Source organism: Chelmon rostratus, chromosome 11 (assembly GCF_017976325.1).
Source record: "Chelmon rostratus isolate fCheRos1 chromosome 11, fCheRos1.pri, whole genome shotgun sequence".
Classification (NCBI taxonomy): Eukaryota; Metazoa; Chordata; class Actinopteri; order Chaetodontiformes; family Chaetodontidae; genus Chelmon; species Chelmon rostratus.
In genome coordinates this window covers 2,426,763-2,450,066 of record NC_055668.1, presented here as the reverse complement: position 1 = coordinate 2,450,066, position 23,304 = coordinate 2,426,763, and the positions used below count along the sequence as shown (strand labels likewise).

Here is a 23,304-nt window from a genome sequence, read left to right as displayed (position 1 = left end):
ATGCACCCTCTCTTTGTTAGGATCATTTCCAGGCTACTGTAACATAAGGGGTATCTTCGAAAGGTGACTATAAACCGTTAGTGTGACCGAATAATGATGGGCTCCATTGCAAGATTTTTTTATAGATCGGACTCACTTTGAGACGTGGACAGAATCAGGCAAACACTCAAACATACAGATATTGTTTGTTGTTGACTGTCTTTGTTGTGTTTCTCTGTGGTGTTAGGCAGCGTGTGAGGATACAGGATTTTAGGCCTATACAGTTTTAGTGTTGTCCTATCCACCACAATTAATTTGATTCCTAACTGGATTACTTGATAACTTCATTGTGATTGTGAGGCTGTATGGCTGCCACAAACAACAAGTTTAAAATGATATTATAATTTTATTATAAGAGTAGGCTATATCACCAGCTAACAACATATCCTTACAGATGGAGGACCAAATAGAACAAAACACATCCAACACTTCAAATACAACATTATTTCTTCCTACCTTCCTTTCTTACCACTGTCTTGAGTTATGAGAAAATGATCACAGGTTGGCACAGCAGCCAATCTGAAACTTCAACCTGCCAGAATGGCCTCCAAACCTACAAGTCTACAGTTACAATGAATCAGTCCAAAATTGTGCTGTCCACATCATTTTGACAGACAGACATTGTTGTATTTCCTTCTTATTATGTGATATAAGCTGAAAAAGACTCTGGCCTGTTTTTAGGTGACTTCCTTCTTCCTTTCTTTTGTTCTCCTCACATTTCATTGCTGTTGCCCCCTTAAAGGCAGTCCAGTTTGGACCAAATTATAGACACTGATAATGTCACGGTAATTGTGTTTTTTTCTGTATATGGGCTTCAGAAATTCTTCAAAAACACCATATTAATGCTATTTTTATGGAAGTCCGAGTGTGGACAACAACAAACCGAACAGCAAGCAACAATGTAGTGGTTTAGATGATAGATAGACTCTGTCAAAGCATAAATCAGACTGCAAATCACTGTTACCCTTTCATCTTTAGGAGAGAAGGTCCCCTCGAGGTGACAGAGGTGTAACAAGCGTTGTCTCTCAAAGTTTTAAAGTTTTAAACATATTTAATGATGCATGACATGAGAGTAGAGAGCAGCTACCAGACGCCTGGCAGCTGCTTGACGTTTGTTCTCTCTTTGTGTTCTAATTCATAATTGCAGACTGCGCAGATGTAAGGCTACATGATCACATTAAATGATCAAATCTACGCGTGCGTGATTGGCTGAAATGGAAGGAGACAACTGATTGGCTGCAGATAATTCCCTGTTGAAAAATAATGGGTTTGTGAATCAAGCCACGTCAGGGGATTCTCAAAAAACGTTCAGACAAATGCAGTGAAATTCACACCTGACAAGCAGTTTGTAAAGGCACGATCAACAGTCTGTATATGAACGTAACAACATCCAAATACGTTTTTGATGAAAACTGCAAATACTTTCAAACGCGTTTTTGTTGATTTCTACTACATTTATTTAAAGTAAGAAATATTTAATATATTTATACCTTCTTGTTTCATATGTGGATTTGTTTGACATTTATATACAACAATATATATTTTTGTGTGAATTGAAAAATATTTATGCAGAGTGAGTCATTTATACATAAATGCCAAAGTGTATTAGTGAATCTTTCTGTGGGCATTCATTAATATGGAGGAAATTTCTGGGTGTGCAAAGTGAATATTTAGCATCTGATGAAAGAATCAAAAGTGATGAATTGTCATCGTCTTGAAATGTAGGAGAGATGATTTTGTGTCAAATTTCTTGTCTTACTGACTCGGTGCAAGAATTAGCTTCAGGAAAGATAATGTATCAGGCTATGTCCACTGAACTGAGCAGACTAAGAGGCAGCAATAAACCAGCCCACTGCAGGTCTGACAGCAGGAATATTTGTTCTTAAGAATATATCAGCTAAAAGCTTGCTTCGACTACTCTCTGTCAAGCTTTATTTGATGCCTTTGGCCTCTTCTGCTCACTGCTTCTTTCCTCCTCTTCTTCCTTGTTACAAAACAATGACCATAACTAGACACTCTCTGTGTCTGCCGTGCTAATATAGCAGGGTGTATGAGCACTCACTGTGGGGGGCAGTCAGACCAATAGTCCTTAATTAGCCATTTCCTAGAATATATCCATGCATCAAATATTCACTTACTTCAGTTGAAAGCAGCACATCTATTCACAATTAATCCATAAGTACTTTGAACAGAATAAGGTTGGAATAAGCGACATTACCTTTTTGAATGGTGTTAACCTTTCAATAGCATTTCAGTAGTATTGTGAAGTCACAATTCCTAAACTCTGCGGGTGTTAAAATCAGTTTATAACTCATTTACATTTAAATCAAACCCAAAATACATGAGGAGGTGTTCCCAGAGGAGGACAGACAAATTGAACTCTTTATTAATTTACTTGTACCCCATGATGCCAATGTTGCATACCATGTATTTCCAAGGCCACTCTGAAAGAAGCTAAAGTTCAGAGCAATTCCTTATCTCAGCATTTTGAATTAAAACTTAACCGGGGGGTGGGAGCAGTTGACAACCAGTCCAACCAGAATGTGATTTTGATGCTTAATGTTTTTGTGTTGATATGTGATCAAAAGTAAGATGAAGGGGCACGTGACTTTGTAATTGTGACCCCTGGAGAGTGCTGGCCCGATGCTATGTCAGCTTTGATTTATCTTAGTGTGTAATTTTATATGTACATTTCTCACAAATTGTACATTATTATCAAAAGAATGTGATTCCATGTTATGTATTTATTGATTGCATTTCAGAGACAAGATGCTGCATCATCAAAGGATGGAATTACTGCAATGTGCTCTCACCAGGATGCCATTAATAAATGTTTCTTTTATGGCACGCCTTTTCCATTTCTCTTCTTTTTTCTCCTCTTCAGCCACTTTTCTTCCTTTGGATGACATCAAGAAACTGCATAATTGGCATCCATCTCCTTCCCATACGCTTCATTCATGTTTTACTGAGTAATGGTCTACTTAATTGATACATATGACCATCCTGATGATTGAACTTTTAGAAATGGATTGGCTATTGTGGCAGTTTAGTGTGCATGCTTCATGTAGAATTTGCAAAGAATTTGGAAGAAAAATGCCATATAAGAATGTGTGTTAGAAGTGATAATCACACAGAAAAACATGATGCACAAAAATGCAAGATGCAAATACATGTCACATCAAAAAACTGTGATTACATCTAAAAGGAGAGATATTCACTGCCTTTTTCTTTGTCTGCTTGTGCTCCTCTAATGATGTCTGTTTTTTCACACCTTATCATTGCTTTTGCATGCGTCCTGCCATTATGACTGATTGCAGGGCCAAAGAAAAGAGGAAATCAACAACATCTCATCCGCCCTGCTGGCGCTCTGGTACCTTATTTCTTTGCCTGTTTCCCACTATCTTAATACAAAGCACGCTTGTCAGTCTATGCAGATTTGAAAAATGAAGGCGCTGTTAGATGCAGGCTCTTTCACTTTGTTGGATTCATGTCATCTTTTAGGGAATACATGCTGAATATGCCATAAGTTATGCATTCACAAGTTGTTTCTGTGGCTGCACCATGTAATCTCATATTAAGATATGGTGAGTGTGTTCATCCACTTAAGTGAAGCTGTGGTATTTACACTTCAGTGTTATTGTCATTGCTGTGAAATTAGTTCATTATTTTTTGAAAAGTTCAGTGTTACTGCTTGTTTGTATCACCTTTGCTGCTTAATCATGTCCATCACATTTTAGTTAGAAGTCTTACAAGTTGTCATTTCCCATATTTTTCGAACATATCACCTTCATGTAACTTCAAGCTTCAAATACTATATAATACTATTTGTGCAAACACTGCTATACACTTTTTTTAAAAATTGCATTAAACATGAATTTCCATTAACTTTTAAATACTCTTTAAATAGGCATATCTCTAATACAGTTTTTGCAAGGATGTTGATGGGAGGGTACAGAACCAAGACAGAACCAAGATGCATTGTACTTCTTGGTTCTGATGTTGTCATTTTGGAGGCACAAACAGAAATGTAAAGTCTTATCCAACACCTGAACTAGACCACATATTGCACCTGCACAACGGCACCTTTTTGCCTCTTTTTATGGCTTGTTGGAAGAAGGAATGCCCAACACAAACCTGCATGTATTAGAAAGTGGCAGTACTGAGTAACAAGTTACGGTACTCAGTTGGACAGAAATCTAATGCTCCACACTGGTGACTAGTCTCCCACTTGAAGCACTGCAGCAGTGGTGCTTCTTGGATAAAAAGTATTTCATAAAAAATAATGACAAGAAAGAAAATTCCTCTGCTTATTTAAATCATGACTTTATTCTATTTGGTTAAAATTATAAGCTCATGTTGATTGTGGTGCCAGTGACAAGGACAAGGAAGTAAGTTTAGCATGTTTGGAGCTTACATCTAGAACTATTATATTAAAAAATTATATAAAAAAATTAATTCTTTGTGTTTTTGCTTTCAAATTGATCCTGAATTAAGAGAAGTTTGTTAATTTTTCTGTAGCACATACAATAGATCTAAATTTAGGTATGATGCAAATTAGCGACAACAGGCGTTATTGCTAAAATGCAATAAAAATACTTTTTTTTCAAAATTCATAAATGTGCATCATAAAAGCCATTCAAAATTCATTTATTTCACCAAAACAGCCGTAAAATTGGCTTACAACCATTACATTGTCACAACAACACAACGGATGTAGTTTTCACTTTGAGAGAGCTTGCAAAGGTTCCTAGTTGTGTGTGTGAATATGCACAAACCAGCATTAGAGGAATGCATGCGCGATTCCACTGCAATGTGGATCAAAGCGGTATGATGCGAATTCGCAACAATCTGCGTTAAGGGGTTAAATATAATTAATGCTTTCTGACATGCTTTATGTAGCATTTGAACATTATTTGAATTGTTTTTGTATAATTAACTATATAAGTGAATGATTCCTTTGCCCAAAAATCGGACCTGACAATCCATGTGGCATAATATAACCTGAGACTTAACAAAAGATAATATTTTGTATGTCCTTTTATCTTTCTCTGTGCCTCCTCACTATAGCTGAACCGTCAGAACTGCTCTCTGAAGAGGAAAAGCATGATGCTGCTGTCCCACCTCAGCCCGGAGACCATCACTGAGATCAACCTTGAGGATGAAGAGGAGGAGGAGAGTGAAGAGCTACATGCACCCAGTGACGTCTGCCTTGACCCCCAGTACCAGACCACCATTTCAGGTATGTCACGCTTTGAATTGTGATGCATGTCAACATATTTATCAGCAAGAAACAGAAATGGCTGAACTGTTTCAAGTATTGTTGTCAAAGGTTTTTGAAGGTAGCAGTACAGTTTCACAGCACAGCTCCTACCTTTATCACTGTCTCTTACCAGTCATTAGTAATTCATAGTAAGTCATTATCCTGCATGACCGTTGAATACGTGACATGCCTAGCCACCACCCATACAACATATGCATTTTGTGCACGCTTTTTTACCCAAATTTCAGGCCTTAGATCTTCATCGGATAAAAATCATTTCTAAATAAAATCACAGATAATTATACCTGATGAAGGTCTAAGCACTCATAAATAATTAGAAATAAATAAACTCATCAGTCACTTTCATTTTTTAAATTCTTTTGTAATTGTGACTGAAGTGCAATACTTTAACAGTTCACATCGTCTGGATTACAGTAGCCTTAGTTGATAATTGTTTCAGTCAAACTATATGTTGTAGAAATAGATATTAAGAGAATATCTACAATATAGTGGGCCAAAAAATGACTCATTTGTGAACAAAGCTGTGCATTGCATATGCATAAAGTATGTAACTAGTAACTATGTACAGTATGCTCTGTGAGTCTTAAACTGTGTAACATACAGTGCTAGTGAAGTACTTTCTATCTCGTCCAGCTGTCCCTGGGAAATGTCACGGTCAGTTCCTTTAGGCAGCCAGTAATTATACCCCAGGTGATAATGGATTCATACATGATGCTTTCCTCCTCATGTTGTTCAAAGCCGTTGGCATTAAAATGGAGAGATAATCATGTCATTTGCAAATGATATACTCGGATGTAGAAGATGATTGAATACAGAAATAAGTTGACTTGCTCAAAGACTGTGGGCTTATTATGTTGAAAATTCATAATTGCATGTTAATGGACAGCTAGTCAAAGCATATGGGATACTTTCACCCTAGATGTATTCACTTTTACCATGTAGAGGTTTACACTGAATATGATCAAAGAACATTTGTTTAAATTCTGACCGAGCACATCACTGACGAGGTCCAAGGAAGGTCCTTCCATGGTCAAAATCTTTCATCTGTCAAGATTTTTCAGCATTTTCATTTTAATGTGAGAATTTTATCCATCAGAATACTTGTCCTACTTAACAAAGGGCATCCCATTTCTCCCCAAAAACAATTTCAGATGTCGGCGACCTTTTTCTGCTTAAGTACCCTCCTAAATGTCTCAGCCTGGTCCTGCTACTTTGTATTAACAGATTTTAATCTCTGTGTAATTTCAGAGATTTATCAGCAAGTGTTTGTCAGATTTCTTGGGCACAGAAATACCTAAATTTTATGCAGTGAACACGTGACGTGACGTGGTGACTAACGTTACTTCTTTTAACTTTTTTTTTTTTTACAGTATTTTCATACCCATTACATGTAGTTTTACAAACATATCACAATAAATGTAAGGCTAATGCAGTACATTATCCTGTGTAACTGTTTTCACTGTTCTTCTGGGGTAAATACATACATGAAATACATGTTACATATTCAGTTACTGTGACTGAGGAATGACTGCTAGGTCCTCAACAAGACAAGTTAAGGCCAGTCACACTAACCTTGGTTGTGCCAGCAAATTCATATAGCCAAGGGTTCACTGTAATGCAACACACTCAATACAATATACACATACAATATGACAGGTGTAAGAAAGAAGACTGTGTGACACTGTTTTGGTTTTCTTTGTTTTCAGAGCTACAAAGTCAGTTGCAGTTAACACTAAAGGAGAAAAATCAAGCAGTTGCTGATCTTGAGGCAGTAAGAGATGAACTGAGGGAAACCAGAGAAGAAGTAAGTTCACAAATTTCTTTGGCTGGGTTTTATGCTGTTACTTCGATGCCATGTACGATACTTCTTCTTCTTCCTCTTCTGTGGAGTTTTACAGCGGTGGGCATCCATGTAAGTTGCATTACCCTGATTTACTTGATTGTAGCAGTTTCACAGTGAAAACTATTTGCAGTGTGATTCCATTCAACACTGACGATTCTATAACCCAGACCCAATTGTCTGAGGTGGTGCAAATCCTTCCCTTAATGTAGCATCTACAGCGTGTCTTCTCGAGTTATGTCAAGAATCCCCTGGAAGCATCCAACACCTTCTTAATTCTTTCTGACTTCCCCTGTATTTCAACACCACCACTTCCATTCTGTTTCTTCTCCGGTTCCTTTTGCTCTGCCACCATTTCGTCCAATCTTTCAACTGCTTCAACTTATGCCAAACACTTTTCTGCTCTGACCTTATTCATGTTTACTTCCTTACTTCTTTTTAGACACTTTACTGACCCAGCATGACCATTTCCCTTGCAGTGCAGGCATTTTGGTTGCTCTTCATCTTTTATTGCACTCCCCATAGTAATTGTCCTTTCCATATTTCCCTTCTGACTCCTCTACACATCGTAGCAACATGTCCATATTCCTGACAAGGGCTGTCAACGAATATTCTAAATATGAATTTATATTGGAATTGGAAAAAAAATCCATACATTCAATTGTGAAAATGAATATTCAGTTGTGGGGGAAACTGCCATGGTGGCTGCACTGAATGCACTGCACAAAAGAGTTTATGTTGTCCAGTAAGTAATGATTTCTTAACTGGGAAAATCTGTTTAAGTGCCTCATATTTAATTCAGTTCAGTCATGATGTCAGGTGAAAATAATTTCTGACAGCAGAAACATCTGAGAGGAGCCCTCTTATATGGCCTCATCCTGTGTACACATAGTCAAGATATACTCTATCTGGCAATTCAACTTCAAAAGTCAAACATGCTGAGGTAGTGCCCTTCTCCTCCCTTTCTTGGAATCTTGTCAATCTTCTTACTCACAAACACCTGAGATATCCCGACATGTCTCAGCCTTCACTGACAGGAGCACGCCGTCGTCCTCTTCCTTCTTCCTTCCCTGTGCTCTGAGTGGGAAACACTCCACACAGCTGTTATCTTTAAATTTCACACACACACACTCGATGATGATCAACCCACTTCTTGTAATCTTGACCGAGCAAACATCTCCCAAGGTTCCCTCCAATAATCTTCCCGACCTCATGTGTATTCTTAGAAATCCCATGCCAACACGCTCACCAGAAAAACTTCTTTGCTCATTGTTTGGCCCCATGTACAATACATTTTTACTCACAGCCTAATATTATATTATTCATTGTCCATCAAAGGTCTCAACAAAAGCGCTCTTTGCTGTATCTCCAGCATGCCTCCTTTCAACCTCCTCGTCTCGCTCTCACCTTCCTCTTACTTCTCTCTGGACGTTCGCCGACAAACCATTATGACAATTGACCATGCTGAGCTCGACCTAATTGAGTTGCACAACTCCAGCCACCAACACCCACTTTACACATAACATCATGCTTGTACGCTGCACCTTGATCAACAAAAATAGAGTCCAATGCCCTAGACTGCATTTTGGATGGCTTTTTGCCCAACTTTGTAAAAATTCACACCAATTCATGTAGACTTTGCATTAGTGCTAGCCATTTTCTAACATTTTGCATTTTTTGGTTTGTTTTCCTCCCCTCCGGGCAGCTGTTGGTTTGATTTCATCCATGCGGTGATTTCAGCATTGTATGGGGTTTTTTATGTGTTTTAAGTTGCCAGTAATACCTGTTCCATATGACTGTTGTTTTGGTCCAGTTGCCTCAGCATTCTGGTATGAGAAAATTATGAGAAAAGTCTTGCTCATTTCTCCCACTTACAGAGATTATGACTATAAATATGGAATGTTAAAATTTTCTGTGTCATTTCCATTTTGGCAGTGACAGTAATTACTGTGAAACAGAACCCATAACATAAGTATATTTTTATGTTTGTATTGTTTCTCTACTCTGCTCTTTCTTATATTTGCAGCTGCTGAAAGAGAAACAGGATAATACTGTTTTAATTGCAGAGACAGTGAGGCAGAAGAAGCTCCTGGGGAAATATAACAGAGGTATGAGGGGAGTACCTGTAGTTAATGTGGTCTTCATTTTCAGAAACACTGTCACTATTAATCTAACATGAAAAATGGGCACTAATAATAACATTGTCATATTTGCTTATAGTAGCTACACCAAGGTATCACAAGTAATTGACTGTTGATATAGTGTAGACAACATGTTGCACTTTACTGGCAAAATGGATGAATCACCCAGTGTGGAAATCTTTGTCCAGTGTCTCAGTTTGCAGTGGAGGAATTCGAGGCCTTACAGGACACCTTGGACCTAGAAAGGCACCTGAGGACAGAGGCAGAGAACTATGCCAGAGTGGTTCGTTTTTTACAGTAGCCATCAAGATTTCTCTATAATTCTGTGTATAATTCCCATTATGCAGTTTTGTCCCTTGCAGTGATGTGTCCTGACTCTCTGCTATGGGGGAATATGTTCCTCTTGGTCCTTTCTTCAGATGGTGGTCGAGCAAAAGCAGCTGAAGAGACAGAGTCAGATCTTGATGCAGAGCTCCTCACCCAGTCAAGGTCTGCAGGAGGCCCTCAGCCTGGTCACTAGGCTGACCCAGGATCTGGAGACTCAGAGGCTGGAGCACCAGAACCAAGTCTGTGTACACAAGTCATGCACACATGAGACTTATTTATGGGTGTAGCATCGCAAAAAGGAGTTGGGCCTCTTTTTGGTGAATGGTGAATATAAGCATCTGTGAACATGTAGGGTCTTCAAGCTTGTGGAAGTTACGCCTAGTTATTAGATGTCCATATTTGTCTCCCCACAAACAAGCATTTGTTATTTGGGTACATTTCTTCTTGCTGCAGCTCAACCATGTCTAATGACATTGAAAAAAAATCTTTTTGATCTTTTCAACTGGAAATAATGCTTTTGAACGATTAGTACAGTTAAACAAAAAACAAAAACAAAAGCACATAGAATAATAGAAGCTGGAAGTTGATAAGTGTTACTGTGGTTGCCTAAAGATATCTTGTTAAAGACTCAGGAGGTCCAGGATCTAGTTGTAACATGGTAGACTTCAACAACAATTGTGGTGACAGTCAACCAAAACATGCTGCACTCATTAAAACACAAAAATAGTTCAAACTAAAGAAAATTATTACATATGCAACCCATCCCTCTGCTTTACACCGCCTCTAAATCTGATACATCAAAACAAGAATTATTTGTCTGGTTAATTACAGGGGGGGGGGGGATTCCTGGTAAATTATCACAGGTCATGACAGTTAAGATAGGGGATGTGACCTGCCAGATTAATAATTAAAAGCAGCAGTGTAGCCTCCAGCTCCCTCCCACCTCCTCTGGCACCGATGGAAAACAATTAGAGCTGAGTGGGATCATTGATCTCTCCTGGTGCCGGGGTGGAGGTGAGCCATACCCTTCATTTGAGGAACAATTCAAACACTGGTTAAGGAACTGGGGTTGGGGAGCGGATGACTGAATGTCAACTGGCAGCTACCCAATGCTACTTATCAGAAATCATCACCGCAGGAGCCACAGCAGCCACAATGCTGTGTAGCTGAGCTAGAACACAAACATTTACTCCTCACATTGTTCACATTTTGTCTTTTCAAGTGAATGAGAAGGGAATGTCCTTTTAAGGAATATGTTCACTATATATACAGTGTGAAACATACTTACATACAACTCCTTATAGGTTAATCATGCTGAATGAAACTTTTAAAAGTTATAAGCAATAAGATAGCTTATGACCAATACTGTATAGGTCCTTAGTGCTAAAATCACACATCCACAGCATGCTGTAACAGTGAGTGTGTGTTGTGGTTCGTACATCCTCAGATAAAGAGGATGGAGGACAGACTGAATAGCTGTGAGGCTGAGAGGGAACTGACGGCGCTGAGGCGTAAACTGGAGCTCATGGAGGAGGAGAAGAGAGATTACAGTGACAAATGCTCCAAGGCTGAAGTGGAGGTCAAGGATCTGCGGTTTACAGGTGCAAACATATCTGAAACTGTAAGAACAGGATGCACTGTGGGACATTACGATGTATGCTATAGGTGACAATGTAGACTCAACGCTGTAAAGGGAGCACAGTGTGTGTAGGCTGCAACAATCCCTACAGAAACAATGAAGTGTCATGTTTTAGCAGCATGGGAGGACTGTTAGTTGTTGTCTTTCTGTTCTTGGTAATGTTGCTGTGTGTGTACTGTAACGGGATGTGTTTCACTGGCCAGTCGAGGAGCTCCAGAAGAAGCTGCAGGCAGCTACCAACTTGCCCCCAGCACCTCCACCTCCCCCACCACCTCCACCTCCTCCAGCCCCTCAGGCCTCCAACCCGCTCAGGTTTTTTTTAAACTTTGATGCATTTTTGATGCAGCTTTCATACAATGAAATGGCTTTGATAGACTGTGTGGAGATCAGTGACTCTCCAAGTAATAGACCAAACTAATGAACTTGGAAATCACAGACTTTATGATGCATGCACACTATAAATAAGGGGTGAGAATAACTGGAACAGTGAGAATTCTCTAGAGAAGATGTTTATGTTCAAGTAAGCATGGAAACACACTCTCATTCACTCATTCATTACTCCCTATATCATTGACGTTCAATAGTTTGCTGTGTAGTGAGCAGTAAATTGAGACTTTAAATACTTACTCTGTGTGTGTGTGTGTGTGTGTGTATACACAAATTTATTATACCACCACCAAATGTAAGGTGTTTGTCACCGCAGCCTTAAATTAACAGTGTTGCTTTTTCCCAAAATATTTTGTTATGTTTCTGTAACTGGTAATTCCACCAGTATGTGCAAGCTCTTTAATCAAAATGATATCTTTAATGCTAAAATATAATTATTGTTGTTATCCATGAATTTTCACATTTAGTGTTTTACAAAAAAGCAGAAAAAAATAGCAAAGCACATTATTATTTTTTGATTGAGATGCCAAATTGCAGTTATTCACTTGCATTCCTGAAGAGAAAAAAATGTTTTGGTGGTTGTATGTTGCTGCATGGTGGCTTGGTGGTTAGCAGCGTCGTCTCACAGCTAGAAGATCCCTGGTTAGATCCCGCCTGGGATCTTTCTGTGTGTGTGTATCACCTGTATCTTCTAGAATGTGTTAGGTAACAGGAAACAGTATTTGGTTGCATGGGGCACATAAAATCTAGATTATAATCTCTTAGAACTGATATTCTCCTTTTAAAGAAATCTTAATATTTTTTGTAAAGACCAAAAACAAACATCTGATGCCACTGGGCGGCTGTGAGGCCTCACACAGCCCTGTGGCATCTCTTCTGGTGCTGTTGGCTCTTATTAGCTTCGGTCAGACAATTGAGCATGTTGAATTGGAGAGAGAGCTGTCTGTCTGGTTAATTATCTAGTTATTAGAGTATAGATTTTTCTGGTGATATAAGAGAGATTAAAAAAGTTGGAAATTCTAATATTCTGGTGTGCATGCAAAAACAAAAAGATAATGTATCATTATGATTAAAACTTTGATTTGTTCCTGAAAGCCTTGCAAGAACATCAGTTGATTAAGATGACCAAATCAATACCAATAAGCACCTCTGGGATCCTGTCAAAGCAGCTGACTAAATAGCAACCAGCTGATCTCTATTTGTGCCTTCCCCCGTAGTTCCCTGTTGTCACTGATCCGAAGGCGAAAAGACATTAGTACTGACATCCCGCTGGAGGTTCAGGACTCTGCCAAGACACCAGGTACACACCAAACATCTGCAAAATGTGCACTATATATACCCATTATATGTTGAACCTGCTGATGTGCCAGTATGAGTCCAGTATCCTGTACACGGTTAAGGCTTCACCAACAGCAGTTTCTTTACTAAGGTTTCTATTAAAGTTTGCTGTTTCTATATCACAAACACAAAACACCTACTGTCAAACCAAAGAAACAACACTATTTTGTTTAGCAAATGCACATATTTTGAATGTGATGCTGATATCGAGGAAATAGAAGAAATTATGAAAAAGTAGTCAGTAAAACAGACAGCAATAATTCTTCTTCATGCCTGCTTTCCAAGATGTGGTGTGATGCTCTGCTGTGTTTGGCCCAGAGAGCTGGAAGAGGAAACTGACCTGTCCCGTTGTTCTTCATCACACTGAGGTCACATGGTCACATCATACAGTCTGCAAAAACAAGGAAAACCTCTGGGGTTTTATGTTTGCTCGGCCAGGGTTCAGCTATATCCAAATGTTTTTTACAATCTATTGTATGTGTGAATGCACCTGACGTTTGAAGGAAAATAAGCCAGCTGGATAGGATCAGCTTTACAAACTGCTGTCTGCCGTTTCCAACATATGATAAATGTGCAGCTTTTAGTATTTCATCATGATACAGCTGATTGTAATAATAACATACTCGATGGATAGAAAAGTGGTGCCTGAGTAAGATGACTGACGAGCTGTTCCCCTCTTCATGAGAAAGGGATTTGAGATGGTCATTGTTCAAATAGAAATGACTTGCTTTAACATGCAATGGTGCTGCTGATTGCTGGTGTAATGTTACATTAAATTTCATTGCGTTCCAATAAATTATCTTTTGTACAGTATTCCAGGTGATGACAATGCAGGAAATGGCGTATGAATGTCCATATTCTGGAAGTCATACTCTCTCAAAATTCAAACATTCAGTCATCTTTTCCTTCTCTGTGTGATGTATGTTCATTTTGTATTTTATTCTCCTCTCGGCTGCTATTTCTCATGCATGTCAGTGTCAGAGAACTAGTTTCCAATCCTATTTTTGCCTTTCAAATTTGATCCTTTTCACCTTTTCCTTTGCAAATGAAAGTCACTTTTGTGTAGAAGGACAAATGTTTTAGCAAGTGGTGCATGAGAAATTCAAACTCAAATCTCCAGCATTGGCCTATTAGGTCAACATGTTAAATTCTTCAATTTGTCCAAACAAAAGGGACGCCTTGACTTCTTGGAGCAGGTAGGACATTCTGAACAGGCTATACTGGGTCCTCATTTCGTTTAACAGTTTTGAATATATGAGGCCTGAATTGGGCACTATGCAGAGGGTATTTGTTGGAATTACAGACAGGGCTGAATAGTTGGCACCCAAGGATCTTCGACTCCTGAATAATAGTCTCTTTCTGAGCACTTTGGAGGAAAATATTTTCCTATCACTTTAACACAAAATAGTTTTTGTGTGACATTTTAAAGACATCTTACTAACAATAGTTCTATTGTGTATGGCACAAATTTTCTGTGTTAAAATATTAAATATTCACATTTCCTTGCCAATGAGCTGCATTATTGCGGAATTTGATTTTTCAGTCCCATCTTTTGCGAACTTGAGAAACTCTTATCCTCTCAGAACTTTTGGATGAGAAATTGCTGAATGGTTTTTGTGTCGAAATTCGAAATACCTTCCAGAAGTATTTTGTTGACCTCCCAGAAAGGCTCTGAGCTCTGCAGGTGTTTTCAGACTACTGCAAAATAAGTGGCCACAGCAACGACTATTAATTGTTCCATTACTATAACCAAATCCAACTTAAAACAAGGTTCACACTTATTGAGTTCAGTCAACATTTGTGGCATAATTGAGAGGAAAAGTCTGGAGTTTGGCCAACAAAACCTTAATTGATTGGTCCTAGGGGCTCATTTCATTTTTAAGCTTTTGCTTCCAAATGAGCTTTATTTCAAGTGCAGGGCTAATGATGTCTGTGAATTACACGGTGCCTCGAACAGCTCACAATCATTTAATCTCATTTTAGTTCTTGGCACTGTTTCCCAGCCAGACTCCCATTTAGTATCAGTGAAGCTGCTAAAAAGATGAAAAAGACAACTAAAGCCTCGAGCATGGTGATGAAATCTTTGTCTCTCTTGCTCGTTGTGTCTGTCACTTCCAGAAGTGGACGTCAAGCAGCAGGCAGTGGAAGAAATGATGCAAAGGATCAAAAAAGGCGTTCAACTTCGACCTGTCGGACAGTCCGCCAGTAGGACCAGGAGACCGGTAACCGAAATGGTGTATTACCCTGAAAATATCTGTGACCTGCCATTTTGTTTGGTTTTTGCTTTTAAAGCCAGTCTACGAAAGCTTTTAACTTCTTGTTTCATGGCAGTAATGGTCGATAACCCTTTGACGCCGTGTGTTCTGCCGGTTGTGCTGGCACACACCTCCACCAGCTGGGTGTTGTGACCTTGATGTGGGTGTGTTATGAATATTCCACCTGCTCTAGTCTCTGCTATGGTTGTCACATTTACACTCCACATTATCTGGAGAGCTCCTAGATAGGATACACAGATGAACAGTCTCTGCTCTTTGCTCCAGACATAAATTCTCTACACAGAGATGGCCGAGGAAGCCAGGAGAGCTGAGCAGCTCAGGAATGTCTTGCCTATCCCTCTATAGTAGAGGGAGGCAGATAAAATAAAAAATGGTTACATCAAGTAACAACTATGGAGTAAGGCAGTTGTTAATATTTCCAAGTGTTGCTTTTCGATTAGGAGGAAGGGCTGATTAATCCTCTGACCACTAACGTTCATGCTATTACTGTGACATTATTGGAAAATGCATCATCTGCAGTAACCTTTGGGCAGTTTTTGTAACAAAAAGGATGTTTTGTGGCATTACTTCCATTATGTGAATATCAACGTCTATATTTTGAGCTCAGGAGCAAAACCAAGAGCATCTGCATGTAGTGTTTTGTGGCTGTGTGCTACACTGCTGGATTACATCTGAAAGAGAGTATTTTGGGCAATATTTTTCTGGTTGTTTCTTTGTAAAAAGTAAAAAAAAAAAAGTCCACAGTCGATCGGGTGAAGGAGAGAGGAGACACAGTAGAAAGAGAGAGGGCAAAGGCTGAGGAGTCAGAATATGTTCAAATATGTCGACACATTAGTTTAACAGAATTGAATTGAATTTTTAGTAGTTTTCACAGTATATCATTTTATTCATTTATTTCAGTCAAATGAAAACTCTGACGCATCCTGTGCATGTCAGTGGACGTGTGAAAAATGTTAAGAATGAACTTCAGATTTTTTTTACAACAAAAACACATAAAAGGCAATGATGGAGGGAGATTTCTGCCAGCAGCTGGAGCTCAGTATTAGCTTGTTAGGCTGAACTGACATTTGAGAGATAAACCTTTGTTCAACTCTGATGAAGATCATGATATGAGGAGCTGAGGTGGCTGTAGGGACGGCTCTCTTTAGGCCCATTCTTCTCTGCTGCCGGTCGTTCCAACAGCACACACCGCTGTGAAACCACAAAATCTGCTGGAACACAGGAGGTGATGTGTATTAATTACATTCACTCCTTGTTAGGACGAAACTGAAGATTAGTTCATCAGACAGACAAAGAAAGAACGGCTAATTAGTAGGAAAGTCCAGTCCAGCCTGTAGAGACGTCTTGCAGTGAGGTCTGAACACTGAAGACAGAGAGAGACATAAACACAGTGCATGTGTGAGATTGTGTCGTGATTGAGACAGTGAATGTGCTGTCATCTTTGCTGAAAACACCGAACAAAGCCACCTGGCTGCAGACATCCACTGTTATCAGGCCCAAATGAGTTTTTTGAACATTGTTGGGCGCGTATTGTTCAGTGCTCTTAAATCCAGCAGCGTGTGGGATTATGCAGGAGCTGCTTGTTTTGATAAAACATGACATATGGCCAAGACATCTTTTAGTCCGCGTGTTCCTCCGCCACAACAACTCGGCCAAATTAGGTAGCATTAGGACCTGCTCTACGATGTAATTATAAGTAATGAGGATGGGAAAATTGACGTGACTCGAAATGATTGTGTGTTTACACATTTGCTTCTTCTGGAAAGCATACGTTCTCGAGCCTGCCTACAGTGTCTTGTGTCTGTGGTAAGAGGGGCAGTTTAGCCTCTAAGTGCTGAATGAGGAAAAATAAGTATAATGTGTCAGGCTGCTGTTTATTTACCAAGCCTATCTTTTTCCTCCTATTTTCCTTTTAGCAGATGGAGAGGCTGCCCTCTAATTCTGCCTATCAGGAACTTAAAGGAATCATGGTAATGGGACTTTAAAACAATCAAGTGTCCTTTCACGTCATATTTTACTGTTGAACTTTCAGTGTGTTTACACAAGAGGAGAGCCTTTATTTCCTACATGGATGTGCTCTCACCAGAATTTAATGCTGAATAATAATAGAATTCGACAAAGGTTGGAAAAGTAGTCAGATATTTGACAGACAGAAAGCACCATGTTCATTTAAAGAGCTAAAGGCAATATGTACATACGAGTCCTACATGATGAAGAATAGTTCTGTTACTGTTGCATTGTTAATTATGCATCCGACCCAATTAAAGTCAGACAGTAGCAGTAAAAACACAGCTCAAATGAGTTCTACTCATTTTGAGCTGTAATGATGACTCTGCAGCCCTGCTGCTCGTGGACCGGTTGTGTGTAAGGAGTGTATGTACAGTACGTGTTTTTGTTGGAACTGTCCAGGAGAACTTCAACAGAGCCTCCCCTCAACCAAAGGCAGTGTGTCCGTCGACAAACGGCGACGACGAGCTGCAGAGGATCCTGCTGAGACGGAGGGATGCACTGGAGTCCTAACACGATGCCAGTAAGTTTCATCTCCTTCACTCCAACCTTCTGTGGACCATCAGCACGCTCTTTCTGAGGAAGGACGAGACATTAGTCTTCTTTGTTGCTTATTCATCCTGAGGAGTTCTTTCAGCAGCTCACAGGACCTCGTCATTAACCCAAAGAATAATGTGCAGTGCAGAATATTAATCACTGTGATGAATGAGCATCAATTTGAATCATATTGTTCCTGAAAATGTTTGGCCTTTGTTGAAACGTTGCTGTAGTTTTGTGACAGGTGTTGCCAAACTGGAGCAGAATTGATCACTCTCTGTGACTCTGTTTCATGCCCTGCTGTGTCACGCTGTTACATGTATGTAAATGAAATGACTGAAGCAACATACTGTAACACCGTTATGTCTCTTCATTATGGCCTCCATGACAGCATAGTCATTGTTACCAGCTCTGTGTGACATTAGCCAGTGTCTGTCTGTCTGTGCAGGTCTCCATCCCATCCTGTCCCCCGCAGTGTGAAGGGTGCCCCAGGCTGAGGTCGGCCCTGACGTCACCTTCATCCTGTACAGACTGGCTGTGGCCGGTGGAAAATCACATGATGCTAAATTAATGTGGAGCATTTCATGATACTGTGCAAAGCATTAAAGCATAACATAACATAGAATAATCATAATCATCATTTTTTCTATTATGAGGAGTCAGTAATGCAACCATACGGGTCCTGAGGGGATTTCCACATCATAGAAAGGAAAGGTCAGAGCAGACACCCTGCGTTAGTTACACAGCGTGTGTCAGTGATTTAAGATAAAGCCATTTCATTTCAGTGACATGGAGGATGTAATTCCCACACCACCTTTTCAATGTTTTTTCAGCTCTTTTTTGGATACTGAAGGTAAAGCCCAGTTCATTGTTTGTTTGTTTCACAGTGAGGAACAGCGATGGCTTTTGCAGCCTTGAACTTTTTCCAAAGCAAAGTGTGTCTCTGAATTGTTCTGTCCAAACGTCAGAGTGTGTTTCCCCTCATTCAGTCACACTCACACCACCCAACTTTCTTAGGCCACCAGTTTATGTAGGGCACTGCCTCCATGGTGCAGGTTGAACCACCTGTTCTGCTTTAGAAAGGACGTCAGCTGGCATTAAACAGACCTGCTTAAAACACACACACACTGCATTAGTATTTATTCCAGGACCTGATGTGTGAGGTGTGAAGTCACAGATGTGATTAATATTAATTTTACAATCAAGAGCATGTCAGTTTGCTCTAAAGGAAAGACAGACAGAAAAATGAAGCTAGTCTTGGTTAAACTTGCAGACTAAATGATGTTTATATACGACTGATTTCAAACAGCATGTAGTTTTAAAGACAAATCTAATGCAGCCCAATTGAATCAACACAGTGAGGGATCTCTTTCATTAAATGAAAATGTTGAAGGACATACTGATAACATTGTCACTGACATCATATTTCTTTTGCTTTCCTTTCATATGTATTTGTTGCTATTGGAAAATGATTTGTTTAATGTTTTGAAGGTTAACTTTTGGTTCAGGTTCAGAGAAGGTGGTGGCCTGGTTAAACCCTGAAAATATCAACAGTGTCTGTTGTTAATCATCATCTATCCATCATCTCTCGCTAAGCTTCACCACAGGGACTTCATCACTAAGCTGGGCTCTGGATCAGACCCCAGACTCTGGTGCAAAAGTCCACCTCCCTGCGGCTTGTGTGTGGACAGAACGACAGCACTTCCCTTATTTGAATGAATGCTGAGACGGTTGGTGTCAGTATGTCCAGGTTAGACCTAATGTCTCAGCTCTGTTCCAGTTGAAACCTCTCTGTAAATGGAACTGAATTGTGATTCACTCATCGTCAGTTACAGACATGTCTAATACACTTGCCTTTGTGACTGAAATTTGACTTTGTTGGAATGATTTTGCTCAGAATGTGACAAACCTGTTTCATGGCTGCATTACGTTCTGCTGGTCTGCTGAGGCTGCTGTTGGTGGAAAAATCTCTTCAATGGATTTCTCCCTGTGTGACCTTTGTGTTGGAAACTCCTGTCTTTGTGTTCAATTCTGAGTAAATGAAACTGAAATCGGGTTTTCAGAATGATATGATGAACAAATGCACATCTGTAAATGACAAGACTGAAAACCACAGAGTATTCCACCGAGTCCAGAAATGCCAAACACTTCACCAGTGGCTGTTCTGAAACAGTGTTAAAGTGTCTGAGGGGGATTAAGTGGGTTTTCCCTTTAAGCCTCAGTAGGATGAGGGTGTTAGTCAGGTATGGAGCAGAAGATCAGTCCGTGCTCTTTGATAATCACAATGGCTGTGCTGGTGATTTAACCACAATGGTGGGCTGCTCGTGCGTTGTTTTGTTTTCCCTCAACACCTGCCCGGACACTTCCTTGAGCGAGGGATTGAAACACGAGAGCTGTGAACTGTGGGTGATGTCCGTACCTTTTGTGTGCTGCCGTTAATTAAAGCTTAGGCTTCGTTTAGCACTGAGGTGCAATTTCCAGCTCCCAATCCCCCCGAACAGAGTGTGGAGGAAATGTCATTGTGGCTCAAAGTCTGTCCTCTGAGCAGACTCATCAGCAGCAGGCTTCAAAGACTTCACTCTGTCTCCACACGTTCATTCACTCCTCACTCCACCGAACCAAATGTGGCACAGGAAGTCACACTCTAATTTTATTTAGTCACAACACTGGAGCTCGTAGAAGCAGGAAATGATCTGTATTTGGCTTTTCCTCTCCTTTCTCATGACACAAGGACAAAGAGGATGTGTGCATTATGTTGGACAACGTCCACAGGGTGGGGTGTCAGTGAGCAGTGGAGCTGCTTGATTAGGAGTCAAACTGAAGAAAAGACAGCCTTTGTTTTGATTTATGTCTCTGCCTCCTCGTGTCGTCCATATCTGATGAAGGTCTTCTGGCTGAGCCTCTCCTGGCACGGCTCAGTGTGTGCCAACATACAATATGGTCTTTGATTCAGAGGTGGAGTGACGCCAGGCTCGTCTTCCTCTTCCTTCTCTCTGCAGAAACACAGTCAATGACCGGCTCCGTTCCTTCCTTCCTTCCATCTGCTGCAGCCACCGCTCTCCCTGATGTTGATTGATGGACGGTACACACGCTGCCGATCGAGGCAAAACATGTAATTACACAAACCATGCTGTGTCCTTTTCTTCCCTCAGCCTGTCCTCCGCCGCCATTCTCAGCTCCTCCGTCTTCTCCCTCGTCATCGGCTGATACAATATAACGTTTTGTTGTTTTTGTATTTTTGTCCCTTCAGGGACCAGCAATTAGGGAGGTCCTTTTAGTGTGTCTGGGAAACACTTAATTTGACCTATTTTGTTAGTCGTTTCATTTATTTTCCCAAACACAGTAATTGCCTGCCAGGGAGCCTCAGCTGAGACACTGCTGTGTGTCCGGCCTCAGTTTGCGTCTGCACATTTCATTGATTAGAGGTTGTCTTCACTCCCCGACATTTACAGCCGTAGTAAGCTGTCAGCAAACCAAAAAACCAAATTGAATGAATCTGGAAGAATTAGCGGCTGGAGAACATTTGTTATTTCATTTATTTGCCCCTTGAACACGTGAAGTTTGGAGAAAATGAAGTAATTGTATTGAATATAAATAATCTAAAAATAGAACTTCATGTAAACTGTGACAAGTGAAAGTGGCACACAAAGGACAAAAGAAACAGACGTGTACTGCTGGGTTTTATTTGGACCTTTTATCAACATCTTATGTCTAAATTTTTCATTTCCAGCCTCAAGAAGTTAAACAGAAGTATTGTAGTGTCAGCAGGGCTGCGTCAGCCAGATTCAGTCTGATTAATAGAAAAGAGCTGTGAATAAGGGATAACTCACTTGACAGGCTCATTGATGCAGCTCTGTGTGGCGGGTATACAAAGCTCTTGTGAAGCTCCTCCGTTCCTCACTGTATACAAGCAGCCTTTTCTGTGTGCCGCGGGCCGAGCGGACGCTCTCCTGTTTCTACACACTGACAGAATCATTTCCTCGAGGAACTGAGGAGCCACGAGAGGGGTCGCTGAGAGTGCTGACCGGTTATGAAGGGGCCCTTACCCCACATGTCCAAACAGACCGGAGGCAGGCTTTGTCGGACAACAGCGACATGGCGCTGTGTGTGTGTGTGTGTGTGTGTGTGTGTGTGTGTGTGTGTGTTTGGGCATTTGTCCTCCCACAGCTTCTTCCAGCCTTTTATTATCCACATGTGTTAAGGCACAGAGCTTCCACTGGTTAAATGAACTCAATAAATGCAACAACATCATTTTTCTATGTGACTCTCAAATCAGTCTGCTCATATATTGTTTGAGTATTGTCCTTTGTAAGTATATCATGTGAAGCAATGTTTCATAATAGTCTTATGGTCTTCATTAAAGTCAGCATGAATGACTGTGATGAATGAAGCTGTCTTTTAGAGCGATGAGTATTAAAAGTCATAAGAATAATTTCTTTCTTTTTTTTTTCGGTTATATGATTTGAAATGGACAGTTTCACCTCTGCTTTTGTTTAAATAACATCATCATGAAATTCAAATTCACTGACATAAAGAATACCCAGCAAACATGCCCTTTTGGAGCGTGGAGCCACTGTAGGCAGAAAATTGGGTTTGGGTGCAGGCAGCCCACTGTGGGCCCCGTAACCATTGTGAAACACGGAGCACGTGTGAGGTGCCCACATAAAGCAGAGTGGGGCCCAATGTGGGCCAGGAACAGACCCACTGGATGTCCACTTGAGGGCACACTGTGGGCATACTGGGCACAGTGTGCCTGTCAGCGAGCTTTGTGGGTTCTTTACAAATAACAAAAGTACTTTGCTTCTACTTTGTACCTGCAGAAGTCCTGCCAGCTGGACCCACAACATAACTATTAATGCATAAGCAGAATAACTGCACTTGTTGAAAGTAGCTGTAATAAAGTAAGAGTCACATGTTTCTATGCTACATTTATTGAAGCAAGAGACAGTTAACAGACAGGTTATGAGAAGACATTCAGGATATTCAATACAAATCTGAGAACATGGACTGAATGCTGAACTCAACACTGAGAACCAGTTTCCTCATATAGAACAGAGCAACGACCACAAAGCTCAGCAGAACACAATAAACAGTAAAAAGAACGTGGTCAGGGCGGCAGTGGACGTCTGCTTTAGAAAACATTTATCATTGCTCCTTCTGGTCCTTCATCTTCTCCGTCTCCAAAGACAGAGACAGTGTGTTTTTGACTGAAGCTTCCACTTCTGATTCCAAGGCCTGCAGCAGCTACGTGAGAAAGAAAAGAACAAGTAAAATGTACAACAACATAACGAAGGTTGTCCATGTGCAAAGTTTAGTAACTGTAATGGCTTCAGCCATCGCCCTCAGGAGAAAACACATGATTTCAACAAAATTCAAATGATTCCTCGTACACTGCTGCTGTTCATCTTAGAAACCCATCAAACTCCTGTTGTTCTAGATTTCAATGAAATTCTTAGTTAGTATTTAAGATCATTCTAAATAATTGAATTCAG

The 23,304-nt window shown here is 40.2% G+C and overlaps 1 protein-coding gene across 1 annotated transcript in view; it reads left to right on the top strand.

Moving 5' to 3' along the window:
* Positions 1-22,102, top strand: part of shtn1 (shootin 1) — a 36,638-nt gene extending 14,536 nt beyond the window's left edge. Inside the window, exons 5-16 of the mRNA XM_041947131.1 lie at positions 5,107-5,278; positions 7,027-7,124; positions 9,187-9,268; positions 9,490-9,584; positions 9,721-9,867; positions 11,076-11,229; positions 11,471-11,579; positions 12,872-12,954; positions 15,111-15,214; positions 17,185-17,238; positions 17,678-17,798; positions 18,261-22,102. Of these exons, the coding sequence (XP_041803065.1) occupies positions 5,107-5,278; positions 7,027-7,124; positions 9,187-9,268; positions 9,490-9,584; positions 9,721-9,867; positions 11,076-11,229; positions 11,471-11,579; positions 12,872-12,954; positions 15,111-15,214; positions 17,185-17,238; positions 17,678-17,788 (1,209 nt within the window). The 3' untranslated portion in view covers positions 17,789-17,798; positions 18,261-22,102. The remainder of the gene's footprint in view (positions 1-5,106; positions 5,279-7,026; positions 7,125-9,186; positions 9,269-9,489; positions 9,585-9,720; positions 9,868-11,075; positions 11,230-11,470; positions 11,580-12,871; positions 12,955-15,110; positions 15,215-17,184; positions 17,239-17,677; positions 17,799-18,260) is intronic.
* The last annotated feature ends 1,202 nt before the right edge of the window (positions 22,103-23,304 follow it).